Genomic DNA, 27,600 nt, shown 5'->3' on the forward strand with positions numbered 1-27,600 from the left:
ATCTTGAAACTTTTAGTTTTATAAATGGGGGTAATTTTTGAAGGATGAACAAATAATGTTTTGGTCATCACATTAAAAATAACATTTAAATATGATAATATTTGAGTTTTGAAGAGCTGGGAAAAGATGTTGTGACGTACTTGAAAGCATTTTACTATTCCTGCCACACTTCCATGGTTACAGTGAGTGTTACTACAGTAAATCCACGGTGAATGTTGCAGATCTGTGGACTTAAAGCCCGTAACTAGTTCATTCATGGCACAATGTTTCTCCTGGTTTCCACGTCAGCTCCGTTTGATCCGTTAATAACGGAGAAATCCGAATGCTTCTCACTAGATCTCGCAGAGATGTTATTACTTCTGTGGCGAATTCAAATGCTTTCTTTACTAGATCTCTTATTAGCGCTGCGTAGTAACAGCGTCACTTGATCAAGATCGGCTCGCGCTGCACTTTCATTGGTCCAAACTGAGCGTGAAGGACACAATAATGAGTAGCGCAGTTTTCATTCCGCTTTCATTACGTTTGCCATTTGATGTTGGGCAAAGTTGTGGTCACGCCATCTTTAACTTCGCAGTTCACTGAAGGTGATGATACACAGGGCAACTTCTTGAGCAATCTTGCCGAGCGATTGTTGCTTGGGCACTTTCCCATTGAAAATACATGGGCAATACATTTCTATGTGGATAATTTAGATCGGTCGTGGGCACATAAAACACGTAAAAGAGACAGAGTTAGGCTAATGTGTGTTTCTGTCGATGGATACACATTCTGGTTTCCCCTAAACTGTGTTCAATGCGAGTGCCGTATCCTCTAATGTGACCAGTCGTTTACGGCGCCATCGCCCAGGTGTTGAGACATGAACAGCACACGTTGCTATCTGTGTTTAACCCAAACTCAGTTTAGCCTCCAGACAGTGTAATGCACTGCATGAACACACAATAGCTACTCACTACATCTACATATGGGTCAAATATGGACAAACCCAACCGCTGCTTCAAAAATTATATTTAAGGCGAGACACGGCAGGCAAAAACATCTTTTTTTTTTTTTTACTGGTCAATTTTGAGATTTGTCTTCAATAACATGTCTTCTTTCAGACTTGTGGTGAAAAAAAGTCAGAAATACACATTTAGGTCTTTATTTTACTACACTTTGTCTGTTTGCATCTGTAGATTTCTCATAAATTCAACAAAAGTTGGCGTTCTTAATCCTCCCGCTGCTCCGTGATGGCTGTCTGCTCCCTGTCATCACACACACCGTTAGAAAGCTCTCTCTCTCCTGTACAATCCCGTCGGATCCAAATATTTTTTATCAGCAACCAACCGTTAAAGTAAAAGGGCTGAATGCGCAATCTCATTGGCTGATGATAAATCTTTAAAGCCCGTTTTCTCAAAATGACTTTTCTCTCATTCTCCAAGTCCGAAATCTCCACTTCAGTAGCACCTCTATATACACCAAACCTTCCAGTCTTGTACCTAGTTATATTATGAAGACATTTGAAGACAATTTACATTTATAATTTAATATGTGAACACAATGAAACAATATTTTTTAACCTGGCTTTATCCAATACTCAGATTTAATTAGATATGCCTAATTTGCATATTTAAACATTAAATTACAGAAAACTTGTAACAATTTTTTTTTCTCATCTTAATGTAGGTAATCAACTGGGAAAGTTTCATGGTGATATCTGCTAGTTAAAATTTTTACCCTATTCACCTGTAGTGTCTCGCCTTAAAAATGTAACCCAACGGCTGGATTTGTCCATATTTGACCCAAATTTGGGTTGAAACAACCCAGCATTTTTTAGAGTGTAGCCATTTCTCAATTGAACAACTGTATACTGGATAAGCTGACAGAAACAAACTGCGTCAGTTACATCATCATCATGTCTAGCGCCTCTTGACACACCAAAAATGCAAATGCGCAGGTTTTTTTTATTTTTTTATATTCAACGAATATTCGTAATTAAATGTTTTATTTGACAGTCCTATTGCTGTTATATGTAATGTTACGATGTTTTTGCATTAAGTAATTTTCTCACTGACCCAGCATTCACAGAGGAAGCTGAAACGCAATGGAAAGTTTCCCAGAATGTTGATGAAGCATCAGTGACCACTCCAGTTGAGTTGGTTTTTCCTCTGGCTCTGTGAATGCTGTTGTGGCCTACAGACGTGTGGATCTCACACACACACACACACACACTCGTTTACTCTGGCCGTACAGTGCCCTGCAGCGGATCTGATAAGCCAGTAGATCGTGTCCCACGATGGTGGCAGACGTTGAAAGCCCTGATCCGCAGTCAGCCGGAGGCTTGGGAGGCTCACACAGAAATCCTGCTCATGCCACATCAAAACATGCTTCCCAAAATACACGAGAAGAAAGACACCGCTTCAGGAATGACCGGCGGCCATAGTGACGAAAGTTTCAGCACTTGTTATAAGCGGAAGTGTGAGCTCACGCCTGTCTTCTGTGTGTGTGTGTGTGTGTGTGTGTGTGTGTGTGTGTGTGTGTGTGTGTGCTTGCGTTGAAGAGCGTGTTCTGACTGGCCGGTTCACAAAAATGTTGAACTTTCGATCTCAGAAATCCTGTGGCACATTAAAAGCCTGAGGTTGCTCTGGGTGAGGGAAGTTAATTAGCGTTTGCTTGCTTAAGTACAGGTGACAATCAAAAACCAGTTGGAAAAAACAAAACAAAACTTGTATTTTAAATTGGTCCTCAATCATAAATTGATCTCCTTGTGATTCCCATGCCGTACTGCATGTAGAGTTGCTCTGAGCGAAGTCACTGGGTGCATCTACTGTTAACCTGTCTTTAAAGTACTAATCAACTGTGAAGGGAAGCTCGTTTCCGCCACAGAATAAAAATGTAAAAGGTAACTGCCACATTTTATCTCACAATTGCGAGTTTATGTACAGGATTATGTGATATAAAGTCGCAATTGTGTTATAAAGTCAGAATTACGTGAATGAAGTTGCAATTGTGAGTTATAAAGTCAGAATTATGTGATATAAAGTCCCAATTGTGTTATAAAGCCAGAATTACGTGATATAAAGTCGCAATTGTGTTATAAAGTCAGAATTACGTGATATAAAGTCAGAATTGCGAGATATAGTCGAAATTGCATGTTATAAAGTCAGAATTATATGAATAAAGTCGCAATTGTGAGTTATAAAGTCAGAATTATGTGATATAAAGTCCCAATTGTGTTATAAAGCCAGAATTACGTGATATAAAGTCGCAATTGTGTTATAAAGTCAGAATTATGTGATATAAAGTCAGAATTGCGATATATAGTCGAAATTGCATGTTATAAAGTCAGAATTATATGAATAAAGTCGCAATTGTGAGTTATAAAGTCAGAATTATGTGATATAAAGTCCCAATTGTGTTATAAAGCCAGAATTACGTGATATAAAGTCGCAATTGTGTTATAAAGTCAGAATTACGTGATATAAAGTCAGAATTGCGAGATATAGTCGAAATTGCATGTTATAAAGTCAGAAGTGTGAGAAATAAACTCGCAATTCTGCCTTTTTTTCTCCGAATTGCATGTTTATATCTCGATTTTTATTGTGAGATAAAAAGTCGCAACTATCTTTTAAAATGTTGTATGCTGTGGTGGAAACAAGCTTCCATAACTGTCATCATTATGTGTGTAGTAATGTTTTTATCTTCCTCTATCTGCTGTTTCCTGTCCTGTGTTGATCATCTGTGTCCTGCTCTTTCCTAATGTCTCAGCGCAGTACATGTGGCTTTGAGTTTGCTTTGAACTGTCTTAACTGACTCTCAGTGAGCGATGTTAAAAGAGGTGTTGTTTCTCTGTGGGTGTGGAGGAAACCCAACACTGTAATTCAGACGTTTCTATACTGTGGCTTTTTGTAAATTGGTCATATCATGAAAAACATTTCTTTTGAAATAAGTTTTGCATGTTTTTCTTTAATTAATTTGATGTGCTGTGTTAGACATTGTGGTTAAAACCATTCAACTGTTTTTCAGATAAAAGATTTCCTGTATCATAAATCAATGAGCGTTTGCTTAAAAACAATGAAAAGGGCCATAATTCATCTAATTTTCAAAAAGGTCACCACAGATTAAAAATGGCAACAACCATAACAAACATCACTGCTTATAAGTAGCACTTCCTAAAACTTTCTAGAACTGTTTTGAAACTTTCTGGATTTTTGCTATACTATATATATATATATATAGAGGAGAGAGAGGGAGCTTTATGAGCAAACAGCATTTGTTTCAGTAGCAATATATAATGCAGAATGCCACTTCATAAACAAGTGATTGGACGGTACCAATTTCTTGGAGCACAAATCAAAGGCAGGTCACAAAATAATGGAAGAATAAATTGATTTTGTTCCTATTTTTTAACTGGGGTGACATTTTTTCTTTACTTTAGAGCCTTTTTCCTTGTTTTTAAGAAAAAGTTAATCAATTTATGATACAGGAAATAAATCATTTATATCACTTAATTCTGACTTTATAACACAATTGCGACTTTATATATCACAATTTTGACTTTATAACACAATTGCGAGTTTATATATCACAATTCTGACTTTATAACACAATTGCGAGTTTTATCTCACAATTCTGACTTTATAACGCAATTGCAACTTTATGTCACGCAATTTTGACTTTATAACACAATTGCGACTTTATATCACGCAATTCTGACTTTATAACTCGCAATTCTGACTTTAGAACTCGCAATTCTGACTTTATAACTCGCAATTGCAACTTTATATCACGTAATTCTGACTTTATATCACACAATTGCAACTTTATATCACGCAATTCTGACTTTATAACGCAATTGCAACTTTATATCACTTAATTCTGACTTTATAACACAATTGCGACTTTATATCACGCAATTCTGACTTTATAACTCACAATTCTGACTTTATAACTCGCAATTCTGACTTTATAACGCAATTGCAACTTTATATCACGCAATTCTGACTTTATAACACACAATTCTGACTTTATAACTCGCAATTCTGACTTTATAACTCGTAATTCTGACTTTATATCACACAATTGCAACTTTATATCACGCAATTCTGACTTTATAACTCGCAATTGCAACTGTATATCACGTAATTCTGACTTTATAACACAATTGCGACTTTATATCACGTAATTCTGACTTTATGACACAATTGCGACTTTATATCACGCAATTCTGACTTTATAACTCGCAATTGCAACTTTATATCACGTAATTCTAACTTTATAACACAATTGCGACTTTATATCACGTAATTCTGACTTTATAACACAATTGCAACTTTATATCACGTAATTCTGACTTTATAACACAATTGCAACTTTATATCACGTAATTCTGACTTTATAACACAATTGCAACTTTATATCACGCAATTCTGACTTTATAACTCGCAATTGCAACTATATCACGTAATTCTGACTTTATAACACAATTGCAACTTTATATCACGCAATTCTGACTTTATAACTCGCAATTGCAACTTTATATCACGTAATTCTGACTTTATAACACAATTGCAACTTTGGGTGTACTCACACTAGCCAGTTTGAACCGTGCCCGAGTGCGTTTGACCACCAAAGCGCGGTTCGTTTGACTAGTGTGAGTGCTCCGAACCGTGCCCGGGCGCGGCTCGATTAGCCGGCCCTGGCCCGCTTGGAAGAGGTGGGCCAGAGCACGGTTCAGTTGGACTCGGGCGCGGTTCGCATGCAGTGTGAGCGCTAACCGTGCTGGACTCCATTGTGTTCAGTGAGAGCGCCGCTCTTCCTGTTTATCCCGAAACCGTCGCACCATAATGAAGTAAGCGTGCTCCGGCACGAATGCTGAAACCCTATGTGAGTGCAGGCCAGAGGGGGAGTGGGGAGGGGGGACAATCGTACTCGGGCCCGGTTCATGGCAACCGTGCCTAGTGTGAGTACACCCTTTATATCACGCAATTCTGACTTTATAACTTGCAATTGCAACTTTATATCACGTAATTCTGACTTTATAACACAATTGCGACTTTATATCACGTAATTCTGACTTTATAACTCGCAATTGCAACTTTTTATCAAGTAATTCTGACTTTATATCACGCAATTCTGACTTTATAACACAATTGCGACTTTATATCAGGTAATTCTGACTTTATAACACAATTGCAACTTTATATCTCGCAATTCTGACTTTATATCATGCAATTGCAACTTTATATCACGTAATTCTGACTTTATATCACGTAATTCTGACTTTATAACACAATTGCGAGTTTATATCAGGTAATTCTGACTTTATAACACAATTGCAACTTTATATCTCGCAATTCTGACTATAACTCGCAATTGAAACTTTATATCACGTAATTCTGACTTTATAACACAATTGCGACTTTATATCATGTAATTCTGACTTTATAACACAATTGCAATTTTATATCACATAATTCTGACTTAATAACTCGCAATTGTGACTTTATAACTCACAATTCTGACTTTATAACTCGCAATTGCAACTTTATATCACACAATTCTGACTTTATAACACAATTGCGAGTTTATATCTCACAATTTTGACTAGTACTAGATAAACGGGTAGATATAGCAATGTAGCAGGTGTATGATGTATATTATGATGTTATGATGAACTACATGCCTTTCTCCACTGAGTTGTTCAAAGCGTTTCTAAAGATGCTGATTGTTAGAAAGCTGTGTGACTCTGAGATGCGAACGGGAACATGGTTTGTGTAGCATTAGCAACACATTATTAGCTGTTTGATAACAATCAAGCAAAAGGCTAATCATAATAATTACCGTTATGTGTCCGACGTTGTAAAGAGCGACACCATTGTGCAGCGTTTACCTCAGAAAGTTGAGCGAGTGGATCTCTGAGCTGAGTGAGTGAGTGAGTGGAGGCGGGCTCATTAGCATATTCATAGAACCGCGCATATTAAATTAGGCAAGGGTGTCGAGTTACATTCAAGATAGTTTAGGCATGAAGACATCAATATGTCATTTTGGTGATCAAAGATGAGTTTTAAGGGATACAATTATTGACTACAGGGACTTTAATGGTCAAAAAGAGTCAAAAATGGTTTACATTTTTCACACTGAATTGTGTCATTTGATCTGTTTCTCATTTGTAGGTTGAGCTGAGGACTAAAGTCTTGGAGGCCAAACATCAGGAGGATACACTGAGGATCCAGCAGAAACATGATGCCGAGATTCAGAAGGTGAACGACACAGACACTGCTTTGTTAATCGATTACCCGTCCAAAGATTTCTTAAAATACTCTGGCCAAAAATGAAAATGTCAAAATTCTACAAAACACAAATAATCCATCTCTGTGAGTCCATATGATCTCTCGTGCCACATTAAAGAGCGTCAAAACAATATTTATTGTTTGAATTTTGTGATAAAATGGACAGAATTTGAAAGCTGAGACTCTGTTTCATATCAAAAGTAATAAAGCACAAAGTTATTGCAATTTATTGGACAAACATTCAACTTTCTCTTAAATAAACAAACATAATCTAGCCTATATTGTCCTGTAAATTCTTGTATAAAAATGAAATTTTTGTCAAAAACACAGCCTATGATCATAGATCATAGAGTATCATTAAAATATGAACATTAAAATGACGGGTAATAATAGATTATGACAGAATTTTTGCGACCCTGTGTCAAAATATTGGAGATTGGGAAAGTCTGACACGACCTCTGAATTAACAATGTGTTAATTAGAACCACAATCCATGTTTAAAACTCAAAGTCCATCTCAGTTTGCTTAATGCACAATATTTCTTCATAAACAATACATAAATCTGCTGTTATGGGGGCATTAAAGAGTAGATGATGAGTTTCTAATGACAGGTATGTTGATGATACACAGATTGACTGCTTATATCTTGCAGGTTAGATTCTGCAAACATCCCATTTAAGTTTCATTGTTGTGGCGATACTTTTTTTCAAAACCAATATCAAGCCAGAGTTGCACCAGCAATCAAACAGGTATTATAATATATTTCTGAAACCTAAAAACTGTGTGTTTCATTCATTCCCAGTGGCATCACACCTCGAAATCCTGCTTCAGTAAAGCCTATTAAATGAGCTATGTTTACAGATGTCACCAGCATTTATAAGCCGTCACATGATTCTTGGCAGAGCGTTGTCTTTCATGTCATCCCTAAAAGCCCGTCGGCCCCTGGCCCTCGTCCTCGACACTCTGTTACGACCGCAGGTGTCCGAGAGAGCTCTTTAAGGAGACGATGGGGGAAATTGTGCGTGTCCCTAAATGTTCCAGGAACTTCCCTTTAACCTCCTCTTTCCCTCGCTCTTGGCTGCAAGCTTTCATCTTTCACAGGCCACCGTCTCACTGGATGATGAGCTTAGCAACAGAGTGCACTTCTGATGGACAAAAAGCAGGATAAATAATCCACTGATGATGGCCGAGCCGGATTTTCACAGAGAGAAAATAATAACTTTTGGGAGGCCGTATTTGGTTTGAACCAAGTTGCATCCGTGTTTGAAGGGAAGACCAGCTCTGAAATGCCAACATTTCTTTCCTGAACACTGTTGCATTAGGCCTTATGAGAGACCATCACCCCCCCAACCTCAGAGAGTCTGTATATAAGAGCTCTTGCTGATGAGGACTATTCTTGTTTGGCAGGATAAATAATCCACTGATGGGCTCGCTAGAAAATAATAACATTTGGGAGGCGTGTTTGGTTTGAACCAAGTTGCATCTGTGTTTAAAGGAAAAACCAGCTCTGAAATGGTGCTTTCGCCTGCTATTCCCAACCTTTCTTCACTGAACACTGTTGTATTGACCTTATTCAGAGCGGCGCCATGAAAGTGAGGCTGGGAGGGATAGACTTGCCATGTTTTCAATGGCATCCGCTGTAAAAAAAGCTGTATAAAACTCATATTGCTCATATTGACGTCTACAACAATGAAAGATATTTTGCAGTGTTTCGTCAGCAGAACAATCAAAAAACTGTTTAATGTTCTAACCATGAAATATTTTTATTACATGAAATAGCTTCAATCATACAAATCAAAAAAGAGGGCATAATTTTGAGGGGAAAACGTTGCAATATTGCAATGCTGCACCACAATGGAAAATGGTCAAAAAAGTAGTTTTTCTATAAAATTATGATTTTCTTTTCTATTTAATTGCACATATCTTTTAAAAATTGATAGATTGATATACTTGAAACTCATGCACACCAAAAATAAGTAGATCCCTACCATTTAATCCCTATCATTCCCAATCATTTGGCTAACTCATCCTCTCTCTCATCACATGGAAGAGCTAACTCTGCACTTTTGCTCTTTCCGTAACATTTCTGTTGCTTTATTCATTTTCTGAAAATAAATACAACTATACTACAATAAACACTTGAAATAAATAAATATCTGCAATCATATTGTTGTTGCTACTATCTATAAAAAAAAATACAAAATCCCAATGGGGAAATATATTACCGCAATTCCACTGTGGTACAGCGTTGCCATATGGAAAAATTTATATTTTCTCAATTTACAGTAAAACTATGTTAGACAAAGTTGATTCATGAATAAAAATATCTAATTTACTTATCAAAGATGCTGCAAAAAATCCCCCTTGAGAAGAGATGTTTAGAAATGAGGTTATAAAAGAGCATTTTCTGGAGCTCTTCAACAGGTGTGATGGTGATCGTGAGAAAGAGAGTTTTTAGAGGGACATTCAAATGTCATGTGACTTAAAAACAGCACATCATTGGCTACCTTAAGGCCTGCCCTTTGAATTTCCATAGTGAAATATATTGTATTTTTTTCTGAATAACAAGGAAATTATTAGAAATTAATTGTTGCCATATGGCAACGTCATACCATAGAGGGTTAAATAACATTTCAACCCACTTTCATTCCCGTTATAAAAAAATCAAAGATGGCGCTGCTGTGAATAATGTCTATTAGGCCTCATGAGAGACCATCAGAGAGTGCTTCAGTAAATATGCGCTCTTGTTGATGAGGACTACTCTTGTTTAGTTTCTCCAGTGTGGACTGGGAGCGAAGGAGCCTCAATGGCTTCCTCTGGATCTTGAACTCATTAATTCACCAATTCTTTGTGTTCAACGTTACATGAACTCTTGGTCTGTCGTTATGTCCGCTTTGCTCTTAATGAGCGCTGTTGTTTAGTTCTGAAAGACTCTGTTCTGAGAATGTCAATATTTGCTCAGGTGCATCTTTCTTTGAAGACCCTATAAACACCACACACACACACACACACACACACACACACACACACATGCAGTGTTGTGCAGAGCTGTCCGTTGGTGGGCTCGCTTTCGTGTGGCCTGTCATGTCCTCGGAGCCGTTGATCTCCATAGGGTCCTTTGAGATGTACAGACCCCTGGTTGTGACGCCGTTGTCCACCCTCACTGAGACAATGGCCGACAGTCTTTGAACTCCCACTCGGACACAGGCGGCTTGCAGAAGGTCAGGCCATCAAAGGAGTTACAGCGGTCCCAACAAACGGCCAGACCGCATCAGATAAAACACATTTCTGAAATGCCCCACCTTGAGCCCAGGCATCTTATCACCCACAGCTCAAGACTGGGAACAAGCCCAGCAGATCTGCTGTTTATTTGGAGCTCGCTAAATACGGGTTACACTTGGCTCTGTCCCGCCCCGCCACAAAGGATTTCTGAATTCCTTGGGTTCATCAAAAGCCCACACTGTGTCGCACAATGGGCAGATTGTTGAGGACTCGCAGAACCGGTCCGTTGGAGTCTGGGAGCCCACCGTAGAGGTCTTTGAGAGATGAGGGACAAGGTCATGAGTGAGTTCCTCAGAGCTGAGGCTCGAGTCCTCTCAGAAACTGGCAGCGCTCATTCATGCTTCAGAGAGCCTGGAATGTTAACACTCAACGTGCTCCTGAGACGCATCAAAAAGAATACGTAACACTGTTTTCAGTGGAAAGATCACTCCGTTTCCTTTTATCCATTTTTTCTTTTTTTTTTTTTTTACTCCAGAGAACAGAGAACTTCAATAAGCGACTTTTGCATGTCTATTTTGCATATTCAATTGGTCTCTTTTGCTGTTAAACATGCTTGTGAGTAGTGGTGGAGAGTTTGATTCATCCAAAGTGACTCTTTTGAACCAAAAAGAATCATTCAGAATATTCCACTGGTTCGTTCCTTTGTAGTTTACATCATTACACCAGTAAATCGTGTGTTTTTCTGTATTATGAGTGAGTCGTTGAATCATTTACTCAATAGATTCATTCAGAATCATTAATGACAAAAAGAGCCCTTTTAAGGTCTTGGATTCTCTGAACTGACGACCTGAATCAGATGTGTTTGATTAGAGAGACATACAAGTCTAATTAAAGGATTAGTTCACTTCAGAATTAAAATGTCCTGATAATTTACTCTCCCCACGTCATCCAAGATGTTCATGTCTTTCTTTCTTCAGTCGAAAAGAAATGAAGGTTTTTTGAGGAAAACGTTCCAGGATTTTTCTCCATATAGTGACTTCAATAGTGTCCAACGGGTTGAAGGTCTAAATGTGAGTTTCAGTGCAGCTTCAAAGTCTCGACACGATCCCAGCCGAGGAATAAGAGTCTTATCTAGACAAACCATCGGTCATTTACAAAAAAAAAAATATATATATTTATATACTTTTTAATTACAAATGCTGGTCTTGCACTAGCTGATGCGCCACACATTACGTAATCACGTTGAAAGGTCAAGCGTGACATAGGCGGAAGAACCGACCCAGTGTTTACAAAGCCAACATGCAAAGAATAAGTCAAATGCACATTTACAAAAAAAATAAAAAAATAAAAGGTAAAACAACGATGTCGGGCGATTTTGAAGATGGAGGAGAAAATGAGATTACATCAGGTTACCGCCGGACCTTTCCAACCTGATTACGTAATGCGTGACTTTGTGGACGTGCAAGACGAGCATTTGTGTTTAAAAAGTATATAAATGTTTATTTTATTTTATAAAATGTCCGCTGGTTTGTCTAGATAAGACTCTTATTCCTCGGCTGGATCGTGTCGAGACTTTGAAGCTGCACTGAAACTCACTTAGAGAGTAAATTATCAGGAAATTTTTATTCTGAAGTGAACTACTCCTTTAAATGTATTAGTACAATTCTTATGTATAAGTCATTTTTACACAGCCATAAAATGGACTATTCCTTCTTCCCTCATTTCTCTCATTGATGACAACAGTGATTCACACACTGAACTGACTGATCAAATGCCCCCTTTCATTCAGTCACTGTTGGTCAGCAGATCCCTTTTCACAAATGAAATACCTTGTTCATTCAGCACATTCACAAATGCCATGTCCCAGTTTGTTTAGTTTGTCCGTGAACAAGCGGCAGTCCATTCAGGACTGCTTCAAGTCATTCAGACTCTGAAACCATAGACTTGTTCAGTTGAAGGGCGTATACATTCAGCAGGTCCAACAGTTGATATGCTATTCATATGCTAATGTATGCTAATGACATGCTATTTGCTCATGCTATACTCAGGGAGAAGCAACCAAAGCCAAAGGGAGAGAGACTTCAGCGAGCGAAAAAAAAATATGTCAGTGCACGGAAGTGAATGATTTGTTTGGTTCACAACCAAAACACTACAACTTGTCAGTGGGGTCATGGGTGCGTCTCCTGGAGTGGTCTTCCTTCCCAGAGCATAATGTGAGATTCATACGGGTTTGTCATCCGCTGCTTTAAGCGTACGCTACTGTTACAGATAATATACTTAAGCAAAAAGCCTTTGCTGAAGAAAGGGCCAAAAATGGGGATCTTGCCCCCCCATCCGCTAAATGTCGGCTTCAGAGCAGCAAATTCCAGCATTCAGTGACGCAGGAGAGGGCGAGTTCCTTCATGGTCATGCTTGTGAATAAGAACATTATCCTCTGTAATCTGCAGCCAGCATTAGCTTGTCATATGGAAGCACCACAAACCTCTATTTAAACTCTGTTCCCACTGAAATGTATTTATGGCTCTTAGATTAGCTGGAAAGTCTGGAACATGAACGTTCTGTCATCTGTCGTCTCAGTGTCACGAATGCTGCTTGTTTGTAGTGTTGTTTTGCTAATGCAAGTATCACTATTGCTATTGCTCATGCTTAGAGTTTGTGAATCTGAACAAACATCTAAAGGCTATGACACATCAAAACAACATCAAAAAACGACTGCAGACGAAAGCTTGACTAAGTTGTCGCTTGAACACACCACAAAGGCAACAGCTAAAGGCCAACTAGGTTTTACGCCTGTGTGAGATTAAATAACTCTCCATACCACCAGGTGGCAGTAGTATATATTCGTCACTTAAAAATGAAACTAGGACTGCGAGTATAGAAATCGTAAACAAAGCTTACGATTTTGAATATAAATATTAAATAAATATAAAAATATGAAAGTATTGGAAGTGTTCCCTCTTGATTTCATTGATTGCCTGCTTTCATAGTGCTTTCATCACTTTAGTTTTTCTTCTCGTTCACCGGGTCGTTAATCTAAACAGCCAATCAGAGTGATCTGTCTCACCAAGTGACCGAGGCCAATTTACCATGTTCAATCGACCAAAACGATTCTGATTCATCCAAGTGACTCTTTTGAACCAAAAAGATTGATTCAGAATATCAATCTTTGATATTCCACCAATCTTCCACTGGTTCGTTTAGTGACCCCCTTTGTAGTTTACATCATTACACCAGTAAATCGTGTGTTTTTCTGTATTATGAGTGAGTGTATTATGAGTGAATCATTTACTCAATAGATTCATTCAGAATCATTAATGACAAAAACAGCCCTTTTAGGTCTTGGATTCTCCACCAGTGAACTGACGATCTTACGAGTGAAAAGCCCCTTACGAGGTCCGACTTGTGCGGACAGATGCTTAGTGCTCGCTTGATGTCGGCCAAGGCCTTAACAAACCCCAAACTTTAAATCTGGGAACTGGGATGGGAGATGAGACTCTGATTGGTTTAACGCATGTAAATCACAAAACACACCTATTACTCATTAAGAGAATAGGGACGACCCTTTTAGACCATGCACCGGGAGCACCGACCATTTTTCCCATCGTTAAACTAGCAAAAGTAGATTCGGACACGCCATAAGTGAACTTGCGCCGTGCGCTTTAGACCATGCGCTTAGATCGTAGAATAAACAGACCGTTATCGTTCGTTGGTGCAAACGCAAATATAGTTATCGTTATAGTGATCGTTCTTGGTGTGAACGGCCCTTTAACCCCCTGAGGTCTACGGTATCGCCGGCGATACCAGCTCGCTTTTTTTTTATCAGTGTAAAATAAACTCATAAATACTCTGTTGACTTTGATTTTTCATAGGAGTTTCGTACATCAATCGATTCTGTTAAATGTGTATTATTTTTGTGTATACTCATAATAAAAACAAAGTGTTGAGCTTTTCGCCAAATAAAGAAAAATAAACACGAAGCGAGTTCTGCCTTCTCTCTGTCAGTGTAGTACATTCTGAAAGGCGTCCGAAAATGAACAATAACTCACCAAATACTTCTCACACAGACACGTGAGATATGTCTTTATGAAGCTTGAAATCTCTTCTTTTAAATGAAGTAATTTATATAAAAAACAAATGTTTTCAACTCATGTAATCCGTTTGAAAGCAAGGAGAGGTACCGTTTTTCCTTCTGCCTCATTATCTCTATAATGAGTTGAGGCCGCCCCGCCCCCGGCGCTATTCAAATGGTAAATAGTTTAGGTGATCTAGTATGCATCGCATACGCCCCCCGATCAATGCCATAAAAACACAGTTTCTTCATCAGACTTACTTGATAGTTCATCGCGTTTTGAGTATGGCACGCTTCCCCAGTAAAGACGCCCTTCAGATGATTCTGGACAGCGAGGAAGTTGTTTCCTCAGAGGAAGATTGTAACTCAGACTACAAACGGCAGCATTTTGAAGAGCGAATTCCGCCGAGGACACAATTTCGGAGTAAGTTTTACTTAAAAGTCTTTTGTCTTTTATTTTTCGTGTTCGCATTTATGAGGAAAAAACAATATTACGTGACAGTTCTCCATTATGGACGCGAGCGCTCTGAAAGCCCACTAAAAGACTTTCAAACTTTCACAGAGACCTCAAAACAGAAACTACAAATCCTTTCTTTAAAACGAATTTCGTTTTGTATCAATTGTATCTTAATTTTTATAATTTTTTCATTAACAAATTTCCTGGATTTAAAGTAAATATAGGCTAGCAATCACAACATAAGGTGCTTGAACTGGAGATCATCATTAACCAGACCGTAGCCTACTCGCCTCACATGTCTAAAAAATTTGAAATATATTTACAGAAAGCTGGTTCTAAACAAAACCATCCAAAACAAAAAACTATGTAGCCTAATAAATGTGCATTTCTCTGGTGCGTTCATTAGCCTACTGCGAAGATCTATCGTCAACTTCATCTTTGCCAGAAGTTAAATTTAAATTGCGTGTGTGAATGAATGATGATGTTTTAGCAAAGTGTATTGCTATACTGAGATGAGTAAAAATGTTGAAATATGTTGAAATAAAATGTAGGCTATTTGTATAAGCAACGTATTAAACTGCAAATTAACAATATGCCCTAATATTTCATGAAAACAACGTTACAGTCAGGCGAAATATGAAAGACAACATCTTGTTGACTAGATTTGGGTACAGTTTTTACTGTAGAATATACTGCCACGTCAAATAAGCTTTTGTTTAGCAATTTCTATATCTATTTTTGTCAAAAATAAAGTCATCAACTAAGATGTTAGCTGTTCCAATGTTGACTATATTCAAACTAATGAATACATAGATAAAATGTAGGCCTATAATCATTTTTTTTTTCAAAGAAAGAGTACACTTGAAATATTGTTGAAATTGTAATTATTGTTGTAATTGTAACCTTTTTAATAAAATAGCAAAACATATTTACAAGATAGATGTAAGCAAAATCTTAAATGGTCAATATAAGTCTTCTTCTAAATATATCTTTTGTCCTTGCATTGTGGCTCAGTCAGTGTCACACCTGAGTGAATGGCTCATCATTATGCAGAGTGGGTGGGACATTGTATTCTCAGGTGTAAACCACTCCTCGTTCACGCCCCCCTCGCATATTGGCTTTCCAAGCAAAACCTGTTTTACATCAATTTAAATCAATGTATGGTTTTATGTGAACGATAAAGCAAGACTATTTTCACATAATTTTGAAGAAAAAACTCTAGGCGAGGACATCCATTAGTCAAAAGTCTTATTGACACATATTTACTATGTGTTTTGTGGCCTTATTTCAGAAATTTTAGTTTTTAGTTTTTTGCATAAACATTATTCTCTCAAAAATGAAAACATGTACATACACGTGGCTCACATATTATGGTAGCCCTGTTTGTGCTATATAGAGTGAATTTACACCTTTGCCATTAATATGTTTATATGCAACTGAAAAAAGCACAAATGTCAGGGCATGTCAGAACATCTCAAGGGCCCCAAAAACCGCCCAGACCCCAGAGGGTTAAGTCTGGTTTGTGTGTATTTTCTCAGATTTTGGACCGGAAGAACGGTGAGATTGATGATCTGAAGAGCATGTATCGTGGGAAGCAGAAGGAGGCGGAGGAGACGGTTCGGAGGCTGGAGAAGAGAGGTGAGCGGCACCTTGTAAACAGGCTTGTGTTACAGCATGAATCACACTCACACACCAAAAGGCTTTATCTTTCCACTCAGGAAAAGCAGGATCTGTGATTTGATGTCTTGTATTTGGCTTTTCCATATAGTCCTCAGAAACCAGGTATTTGTTGGAGGCGGTCAGTCTTTATTTTTGTGGCCTTTGACCTAGTTATGTATTATCCGCCAAAATCACAAAGTGTGCTTTTCAGTTTGATTCATTTACTATCATACTAACTGACAACATGCTAATTATTTATTGAGAACTCTTCAGTCACATAAATGTTTATTAAAGTCCCACTGAAGTGCCTTGAATTCGCGCAGCTTTGTTTGATGTGTTGACGTAATTTCCACTGAAAGGCGGGACATATTGAATGGCTTCTCCCCCTTTTCAAACAGCCAATAGCGTTTAGTTTCCCTCACAGACTGCGAGTCGTACTTGACGGCACCATGGAAGCGAATCCGAGCGCTGATGATACGCTGGATTCAATAGTAGAAGTGAATAAATTCTAGCCATTTCATTCTTAACCAACTTAACCGAGTAAAACTCGAGGATTTGAGCAACCGAACACACACTCCCACCCATATTGCTCTGTGTGTCAACGCTCGCTTCGGCCAGGTGGTGTTTATAGCACTGGGGGCGGAGCTTCAGATTCTAGAGAGCATTTGATTGGACAGAAGATGTGATGAGTCCACGGTGATGTCATAAAATCCCTGATCCATTTTAGCAGAAGTGAGAGACTGTAAGTTTTAATGCTTATATCTCCTAAATTTGTCATTGTTTTGGAGCACAGCAGCTTATTCATAACCTTAAGGCCAACATATTCATACTAAAAGCTAAAAAACTTACATTTTGATATCAGGCGGCCTTTAATGATGACATTCCTGAAAAGTAAAGTGGAAGTGGAATTGATGTCAGGCATAAACTAAACTTTAAGGGTACTTGGGTAACTTCAGGAACAGCTGTTTTAATCTAACAAACACCAGCCTAAAATGTTAAAATCACTCACACAACTAACCTTTTACGGCTTTCTGCTGTTACAGACTTCACCTTAACTCGTATAACACTGAGATATCTGTATACCTATTTTTTTGTCATTTCTTTAACTTTTATTCGTATTCTTTTTTTGAGTCAAGAAGAGTGGTGGCTATAACTTGGGGGCGGCCTGGGGTTCGAGAAGACAGAGAGAGGCCTGAATGTTTGTGTCTGCCTCTCTCTCTCTCTCCCCTGTAGTTCAAAGCCTGCTGCGAGAGTCCCAGGCCATCCGACAGACCAAAGAGAAACAGATCAGCGAGCTGAAGAAAATGTCTGATCAAAGTGCTGAATCTCTGAAAAACGAATGGGAGAAGAAGGTAAGGAAGGGTTGAAAAGGCTCAGGTTTCCACAGGCCTGTCCCTCCTTTGAACACTGAACACTCAGTGAGTTTTAGAGCTCAGCCAATCCCGTCTGAGTCCGAGAAAGAATCTCAAAAATCCAGCTTCTTCTGAGTGCTCTGTAGGTGCGTATGTTTATTGCAGATAGAGATAGAAAAGAAAAACTCACAAATTCTCTCTCTTTTTTCTTTCCTGGAGAATCTGACCCCTGCCTCTGTACAGGCTTTTGGTTGAAGGCTATCTTTGCTTCAGGCCTTATAAAACATTCTCTTTGTTCTCTGTTTCTAAACGTAATATTCTGTAGGCCTCGTGTTCAGGGGCTCAACAATAAGGAAGGCCTGATGGCAATGTGAGATCGTCTTTTTATGTCTCACAAACTTAAACATGTAGTTTTCTTTGACACAATGAACATCATTGTGAGTTGTGTTGATTTAACCCTCTGGTGCTCTTCGTGTGTTGGTCAAAAATTAAAGATTGTTTTGTTTTTTATTTAATACTTTGTATTTTTAGGGGATTTTTTTATACTAAATGATATTTACGCTGTATTTATAATCCATTTATTCACTTTTTGAGCATAGACCTGAAAATTCAATTTCCAAGCTATCTTAAATGCTTTAGAGCAACATACTTAAGTTTGATCTCTTTTCAAAGGCGAAATTTGGCAGATTATTCCTGAAGTAAAAAAAGTTTGAAAAAAACTAAACTTAAGGCGAGACACTACAGGTGAATAGGGTAAAAATTTTAACTAGCAGATATCACCATGAAACTTTCCCAGTTGATTACCTACATTAAGGTGAGAAAAAAATGTATTACAAGTTTTCTGTAATTTAATGTTTAAATATGCAAATTAGGCAATATCTAATTAAATATGCAACAAAATCTGAGTATTGGATAAAGCCAGGTTAAAAATGATTTTTTCATTGTGTTCACATATTAGATGGGAAAAGAATTACAGAGGGATTTATGGAAATCTACTTTAGTTATCCTGTAAATCAGAAAATACTGTCAATAGCCTTAAAAAAAAGATTTTCACCATGTTTTTTGGAATAAAATTTTATATAAATCAGGCTAGGAATAATATATTTACAAATCCCTCTGTAAATGTCTTCATAATATAACTAGGGACAAGACTGTTAAGTTTGGTGTATATAGAAGTGCTACTGAAGTGGAGATTTCGTACTTGGAGAATGAGAGAAAAGTCATTTTGAGAAAACAGGCTTTAAAGATTTAGCATCAGCCAATGAGATCGCGCATTCAGCCCTTTTACTTTCACGATTGGTTGCTGATAAGAAGGAAATTACCATATTTGGATCCGACAGGATTGTACAGAAGAGAGAGAGCTTCCTAACGGTGCTTGTGATGCCAGGCTGCCGGCAGCGATCGCGGAGCAGCATGTTGATTAAGAACGCCAACTTTTGTTGAATTTATGAGAAATCTACAGACGCAAACAGACAAAGTGTAATAAAATAAAGACCTAAATGTGTATTTCTGACTTTTTTTCACCACAAGTCTGAAAGAAGACATGTTATTGAAGACAAATATCCCGAAATCTCAAAATTGACCAGTAAAAAAAAAACGATGTTTTTGCCGGCCGTGTCTCGCCTTAAGTAACATAATTTTACATTTATCGTTATCAAAAATGCACAAAAATGCAATTTAAATTTTTTATATGAGATACTTATTTTCTAAATCAAGTTTTACTCTAAAACTGCAAGCAAAGCCAAAAATCTAAACAAGTTGTGCTCAAAATTTGAGCTTGGTATCTCAAAAATTTGCTTTCAGTCAGATTTTGTTTTGCTGCAGTACCAAAAGTTTCCACTAGATGAAATTCGTCTCCCATTAATGGGTTTGCAGGACCATTTAACCTGTTCGAATCATGTCCATGATTTTTTTTGTGTGTGTGTGTGTGTGTGTGTACACATAGCAAGTACCAAAAAGTAAAAAAAAAAAAAAAAAAAAAAAAAACGTAAAAGTTTCCGGTCAAAAATGGCCGAAGAGCACCAGATGTCGCCAGTGTAACATTATCTGGTTTTGTATCAAGTGGACAGTGGAGATTACAGAGTGCAACAAAGATCACTCACTGTTTTTAGTGACAGTTTTATCCATACTTGAAATCACACTAGCATCAATAAACCATTGCTTAAGGATTTCAGGGTCTTGAAAAGTAATTGTTTTTGAATGGGCACCTTTTGTCCCCCCATCCTGGATGCCTTGTGTCGAGCTCTATTGTATGATTGGTTCATAGTTTCATGCTGCGGTGGCGGAGATGGAACAGGAGAAGTTTGAGATGCAGAAGAAGCACACAGACAACATCCAGGGGCTTCTGGAGGACACCAACCAACGCCTCGCCAAGATGGAGGCCGAGTACAGCGGCCAGAACCAGGCCACCGTGAGTGCACTCACACACACTTCTACTGAATTCAATGGAAAGATGATGTAGCTCAGAGAAACATTGGGCCAGTTCTGTCAGGACCACTATCGTCAAATACGATTGACAGTTAGCATACAGCTAGGATTGGCGGTATGGTTCTGTTCTGGGCAGCCTAGCATGGATAAGAGCAGGAGAGCAGCAATAAGCAGCTTCCCTCACCTTGTATACGTCGTCTTGTGTGTACGTCGTCAGGGTGTGCCTGAAGCAAAGCATGCCTTATATGCTCGAGTTGACGCTGTCCCACTCGTGACTGGAGCACTGTGGCGCTCTGGCTAAGATGAGCTGGGACGCGCGTCAGACCGTGACTGAGGCCTAATGAGTTTAGCTTGTTACAAATTAGCATTCAGCGGCTGTCATACAGGTAAAGGCACACGGCCTGTCAGCAAGCCTGAATTTACGAGACTTCAAATGCATGCCGACCCCACAGAGTATGACCCTTCTTTAATAATTAAACACAGCACATTTCCAGGCAGGGCCCCAGATGAAAGGCCCTTCTGTCATTGGAAATTAGGTTCTCCCGTTCTGTTGGTTTAGGCTGACCTCAGCAACCTCTCCACCCGAAACCCCCTGCCTCTTGTCTTACCTCTCCTCTCCTCATAGGCTGCTGTTGTCAATATGTCAGCTGAGGTGAGATGCTGTGTGTTGTTTCTACTTTGCGTTTGATGTCTCAATACTCTAGCCTTTGAAAGCCTTTGTTTATCTTTCGTTCTTTCATCATTGTTTTTGTGCGGCACACTCCGACGCTATCCTTATTTCTAAAAAAAAAAGCTCTTCAAAGCTATGCGGAGTCACATCGGCCAGCCTTACATCTTCTGGATGGGCGAGATTGGGGCGCCAACGGGTGCTTGTCGGTTTACCTGTGGCTTCTTGCTTGGGAGCGTGTCAGAAGTTGGCACAACTGTTCTTTTCCTTCGCTCTGCTTAATATTCCCTACACTCATTGGTGGCCAAGTTTCGATTCGCCAATGTCAGTGCTCAATAGAGGAAGCAAGCAACCCATTGAATATTGATGACAAGATACATATTCATCACATTTGGGACTCAATGGAGATTGATGACTTGCATTGATGTCACAGCACAAACTCTACCTGAGGGATGTGAACACACTGAGTGCATCAGCCACCCAACCTCCGTTTGTCAAATATGCTCTATAATCATAACAGTAAAGCCACTTGATGCACAAATACCAAGGGATTTATAAAATTGATATAAGGTCAAAGAAGAAGTTAATATGGTTCACATTAAAATAACAAATGTGTAGTCTGACGGGAGTGGTTGAAGCTCAGAGCTGGTCAAATACATTTTAGGAATGAACCATCATTGTTAATATTGTGTCCTCAACCAAGATACATTGAACTAAACAGTGAATGGTTGTCCTGTTCTTTCCACCCTATTTTTAACACAAGAACAACACGGCCATTTGTAATTTGAGTGTAAAAGGTTTCTGGTGTCATCGTAACGCTTCCAGTTATTTTAGCCATACATAAACAGTCTTTTATACTGCTTGATATTACAGACTATTTTATTGAGATCTGGAGACTAGGGAAACCAGCTTGAGATGATTTGAGTTTTGTGACGTGGCCTGTTGTCCTGCTGGGAGTATCCATCAGAAGATGAGGACACTGTGGTCATAAAGGGATGGACATGTTCAGCAACAATACTCAGGTTGACTGTGGTGTTTAAACAATGCTCGATTGGTCATAAGAGGCTTAAAGTGTGCTGATACCGCTGATACAAGGCAGGATGATCCATGCTTTCATGTTGTTTACGCCAAATTCTGACCCTATCATCTGAATATCTGAATATTGCAGCAGAAAAACAGACTCATCAGACTCGGCAACGCTTTTCCAATCTTCTAGTGTCCAGATTTGGTGAGTGTGTGTGAATTGTAGCCTCAGTTTGACAGGAGTGGCACTCTTAATGCTTCAGTGATGAGAATGCCTGAATGGAGAATAATAAGGAAGTGTCCTTTTTTCCCCAAAGCAAAGCACAAGCAAACACAATGACATTCGCATTGTCTTTCTTATTACCTATTTTTCTATTCAGTATTCACCAACACGGCAGGGCTTGTTACTCGTTTCACATGCAAAGAGGTTTGCAAGTATAAGTGGCCACAATTCTTGTTGAAAATAACCTCGATAATAAGATTTAAAAGTGTATTTATTTAAGTGTATTTAAGTGTACACAAAAAAGTGTAGAATATGCCCCTATAAAATCTAGCAGATTAACATGGTTTGAGTCAACAAAATGTCATCTTGAAAGGAGAATGAGTTATGCTTTTAGTTTCTCTTTGTTTGGGTTGAGTACTCATAAAACAATTGTTGATCCGTATCCTCGGAGATGATACAGTACGTGTGTTGAAAAACGCATACAATCTCAACATCCTCCTGGCCACTGAGACGTGCTCTCAGATGAGGGCACGTGCGATTGAAAGGATAAAGACGTGTCCCATGTCACCTGCGGATCTGACTGTAAGAGGGCGTTATCACGATCTAAATCACTGTTACATCAGCAGCTCTTCCTGACTGACTCTCAGAGTATTTACTTGAATTGGTTTATCACCAAATTTATTTTACAATGTCCTTGTTACATGTGTTTACAGTAAATTATGCATAATTACATGCAACTAACCCTTGACCAAACCCTAATCCTACCCTAACCCTATAGTAAGTACATGTAGTTGCTTAATATTACTCATTACTTAAATATATAATTACACTGTAATATTTTTCTAACCCCACTCTCCCCTACCCAGTGTTTGAAGTATGATTCAGAAAATGGAAATAACAGTAGGATGGGTATGAATGGCTCAGACGATTGTACTGTATGTGTGTGTGCCATCAGGGTCAGTGTATTAATTACAAGCGTGTGTCATAGCACAAGTCTTACTCTTTCAGATCATGCCGCATTTCACACTGGGAGTTAACAAAGGCCTATTTTCCAGAGTTTCGACACTGACGTCGCCATCAGAAAGCTGTGCTTTTCAACACTGGCCACTTTCATCATCTAAACTATGTATCTTCAATCAATAATCTGTCATCGTTCATATCAGCCTGCATTCCACCCGCCACACACGGGACAGTGGCCTCCATTAACGATGAGACGCGAGTGTGTGTGTATGTGTGTGTCTGAGCGCTGTCTGGTTTTGGTTTAACAGCTCTTGCTGTCCCATGGAAAGTTTCCCCCTTCCTGTATTTCATCAGATACGGTTGTCTCATTTTCGAATGAAGACCATCCTAGATCCTAGATGTTCTTTTGAGGGCTGAGCTATGCTTTAATGCTGGTCTGCTTCACATGCCTTTTTTATATTCAATCCCAGCATGCTCTGGGTTGTGCTAAAGAACAGAGGCCCACAGGTGCATCAGATTTGAAAGATGATCTTTGAAGGTGGATGAGGATGGTGTGGTGGCCATGAATGCTGTTAGAAAGCTGTTTAAGCTCACTGTTACTGAACTGTTCAACTTTCACTATCACATCTACAGAAGAATTCCCCATTCAGGAGGTCTCCACTGCCGTCGTTAGGAAGCTAATGTGAAGCTGTAGTGTGTAAAGATACAGGCGACTCATAATTAGGGATGCACAGATATGAAACTTTTGGCCGATACTGATAACCGATATTTCTTCCAATTTGAAAGCCGATATATATATATTTTTTAATTTTTTTTTAAATTTTTTTGAGATCCTGATTACAAAAACAAAAGTCTCACCATTAAAATCTAAAATGAATCATTTAAATGTCCCAAACACACAATTATAATGTTCTCATGATAATTTTATGTAGCTGATATGACAGACTGTTGCACTTTACTGTATTTTCCTTTTTTGAAGTGATTTCAATCATATTTCAAGCGATTCAAAACCATCATGTTGAACAGTGCGCATCTGAAGAGTCTCAGCTGAAGGTAATAATACATTATTTATCGGCTTTAATTCATCGGACAAATTTTCTTATCGGGCCGATAATGATAACATTGAAAATCAACATATATCGGCCGATGCCGATATGTTGGCCGATATATCGTGCATCCCTATATTTTTAAACCCTATAATTTTAAAGTAGTTCAACTACACTCAAACTATACTTCTGAGCCACGTTGGTAATGATAATAACTACTGAAGAACAGCTAACTACATTGAAGCTATGTAAGGGGACCATAACTTTTGCAATAAAACACTATTTATGTATTTACTTACTTATTTAGTGACATAATTAAACTTGAACAGATAGATTTACATTCAAAAACAAAAAACACTAAAGCATTAAACTTCTACATGAACATAAGTGCAACATTTTGTTAAAAATATGTTGTTACTGTACTGAACTAACACTGTACTAAATTATAGGTACAGTTCACCCAAAAATGAAAACGTTATCATCATTTACCTTATACAAACCTGTATGAATTTCTTTCTTCTGTTGAACTAATAAGAAGATATTTTGAAGAATGTTGGTAACCAGACAGTTTACGGTATTCATTGACTTCCATAATTTATGAATTTTCATTTTTGGCTGAACTTTCCCTTTAAGATAAATAACTACACAATTGTCTTCTATAGAGCTTTTTTTTTTCTTTTCTTTTTTTTTATGCTTGAACCTTGGAACTTATTTCAAGGTTTGCGTTGTCGAGCCCCAAACACTGTTGTCGTGTAAATAAATGGGCAGAACACATTCAAAGTTTTCAGTTAGAACGGTGTTAGCGGCCCCTAAGTTAATAACTAATGATCTTTGCAACGGAAGTGAATCAATCAATCAAAACTAACTTTAGGTGGACAATAACTTTATTCTAGAGCTGCTGTAAAGCCAAAACAATCTCTGTTACTGTAATTTTCTATTATCACTGTAAAGCTGCTTTGAAACAATCTATAATGGTAAAAGCGCTATATAAATGAAGGTGAATTGACTTGATAAAAAAAAAATGTTTTGCAGCAATAGAAATCTGTGATATTTTTTAATGAGCTGGTTCATTTGTATGAACTGTCTGTCTCTTTGCCTTCCTCTAGGAGCAGATGGTGCACGAGTTAGAGTCAAGAGTGAAGCAGCTCTCCGTGGAAGTGAAGAACGGGAACCTGCTTCGACAGAAGGTCACACAGGAGAAAGCCGAGTTAGAGATTCAGATCGCCTCCATCAGCGCTGAGCTACAAGAGGCCAACCACAGGTACGAGAAATCCTGCCAGGCTCAGATGAGATAGATCGCAGGTGCAGAGATCTGATGTAACCGATCGTAAACACGCCTGACATCTATCCTTAACCTATGATGCAGTCCCACAATGCATTGCAGTTAGTGAAAATGCTTGTGTGTGGTGATTGTGTGTGTTCTTCAGGGCCGTGTCCCTGCAGATTGAGATGGAGAAGATGAGAGACCAGCATGAGGACTCGCTGCAGAAACTCCAGACCAGACACGACGCAGACATGAGCCACTTCCAGCAGGAACACACACTCTCTGCAGCCAAGGCATCGTCACTCACCTCTCACACCTTACACATGCTTTACTCACTTTTATTTCCAGTGGTAGTCGACAGATTCACTTTTACTGAACCGTTACGTGAGTTAACTTTCTGATATACAAGCTTAGGAATGATTTCTGGGGCCAGTTGCATAAATGTAGACATTATGTTAAGACAGTGTCTTAAGATCTAGTGTGACCCAGTAGTAGTTAGTCAAGGGATGGTTAGTCTTACTTTTCATTACCAAATTAGGCTAATCTATGTTTTTATGTAACTGACTTAAAGAAGTTATGAACAGTCTTAAAGAAAAAAATGTGATGACTAACTTAGACTAGGTTATGACTAACTGATGACTAAGACTAGTCTTAGCGGTTTATGCAAGATGTTTTACAGCTACCTTCTACTGCATCCTTACCCGAATGGAGTGACTGAACTTAAATTTAACTATATTGCTACTCACATGACGTATAAATGTAACATTAGGACATATTAGGACTTCTAAGATATTCTAACAACCACAAAAATGCAGAGTACACACAAATTGTAGGTGTTTTTCTGTCCTACAAAAAGTATATGTTTGTTTGTAATGATTCCCTGAGCTTGTCAAAAAAACACACAAAAAAAACATGTTTATTCTTCTGTGCTATTAGTCTACATCTGGCTGATTTTTTGACCGTTCTTCCACTGAACGAGTAAACTATAACCCCTTTCACACAGTAATCCCGGTAAATTACCGTAAAATTGCCAGAACGACAAAAATTAACCGTAAGTTTAAATGCCTTGTTTCTGAAGAAGTCTCGTTATTTAATCTATTTTAGTGAACTACCTTAGTTAAAATGTATTAAGAATGAACAATACTTCTTCAGCATTTATTAATCTCAGTTAATATTCATTTCAACATTTACTAATACGTTATTCAAATCAAAGGTTGTATTTGTATGAACTAACATGAACAAACAATGAACAGCTGGATTTATATGAACTAATATTAACTAAGATTAATAAATACTGTAACAAATGTATTGCTCATTGTTAGTTCATGTTAGTTAAAACATTAACTAATGTTAACTAATGAACCTTATTGTAAAGTGTTACCATTTTATCATACATGACAGTATCGCTAACTGTTATATTTGAAAAGGTCCTGTTCACTCATGATCTTTTACCGATACACTCAAAAGTATACTTGTATAACTTAAGAAGTGTGCCAATTTAGTCCCAAGTATTGAAATAGTACATATACAAATAATACTAGTACACCTGTTTCCTTTACTGTACAACGGAATATATACTCACACTTTTATATATATATATATATATATATATATATACACTGAAATGAACCTGAGGTATACTCCTCTTTTGTAAGGGGTATTCTTGCTGTCTACTGAGGGGTCTTTGCATCAGGAGGATGTTTGTGATGAAAATCAGCTCACTAGGTTTTGAAACGGAGCCAATCTTTTTAAGTTTATGGTTTCATAGCATTTAGTGAATGTAGTGTGTGTGTCTGTCAGGCATCGGAGGCAATTGAGGGTTTGGAGCAGACTGTGATCCTCCTGAAACAGCAGATTCAGGAGACTGAAAACAGGAGACAGAGACAGCTCAGGGTCAGTAGCTCACACACACTCTTCACACACTGACAGTGACATCAACCTATCTTATAGTGGGTATAGTGGA

At 38.2% G+C, this 27,600-nt stretch overlaps 1 protein-coding gene across 4 annotated transcripts in view; it reads left to right on the forward strand.

Moving 5' to 3' along the window:
- Positions 1-27,600, forward strand: part of cep112 (centrosomal protein 112) — a gene marked incomplete at its 3' end in the record, with an annotated part of 200,048 nt that overhangs the window by 34,896 nt on the left and 137,552 nt on the right. For all 4 annotated transcript variants that reach the window (XM_082185304.1, XM_082185306.1, XM_082185305.1 and 1 more), the window contains 7 exons: positions 7,152-7,238; positions 16,555-16,654; positions 17,909-18,027; positions 20,294-20,437; positions 25,480-25,634; positions 25,801-25,930; positions 27,438-27,530. In XM_082185304.1, the coding sequence (XP_082041430.1) occupies positions 7,152-7,238; positions 16,555-16,654; positions 17,909-18,027; positions 20,294-20,437; positions 25,480-25,634; positions 25,801-25,930; positions 27,438-27,530 (828 nt within the window). The remainder of the gene's footprint in view (positions 1-7,151; positions 7,239-16,554; positions 16,655-17,908; positions 18,028-20,293; positions 20,438-25,479; positions 25,635-25,800; positions 25,931-27,437; positions 27,531-27,600) is intronic.

Source organism: Leuciscus leuciscus (genome assembly GCF_965113295.1).
Source record: "Leuciscus leuciscus genome assembly, chromosome: 1".
Classification (NCBI taxonomy): domain Eukaryota; kingdom Metazoa; phylum Chordata; class Actinopteri; order Cypriniformes; family Leuciscidae; genus Leuciscus; species Leuciscus leuciscus.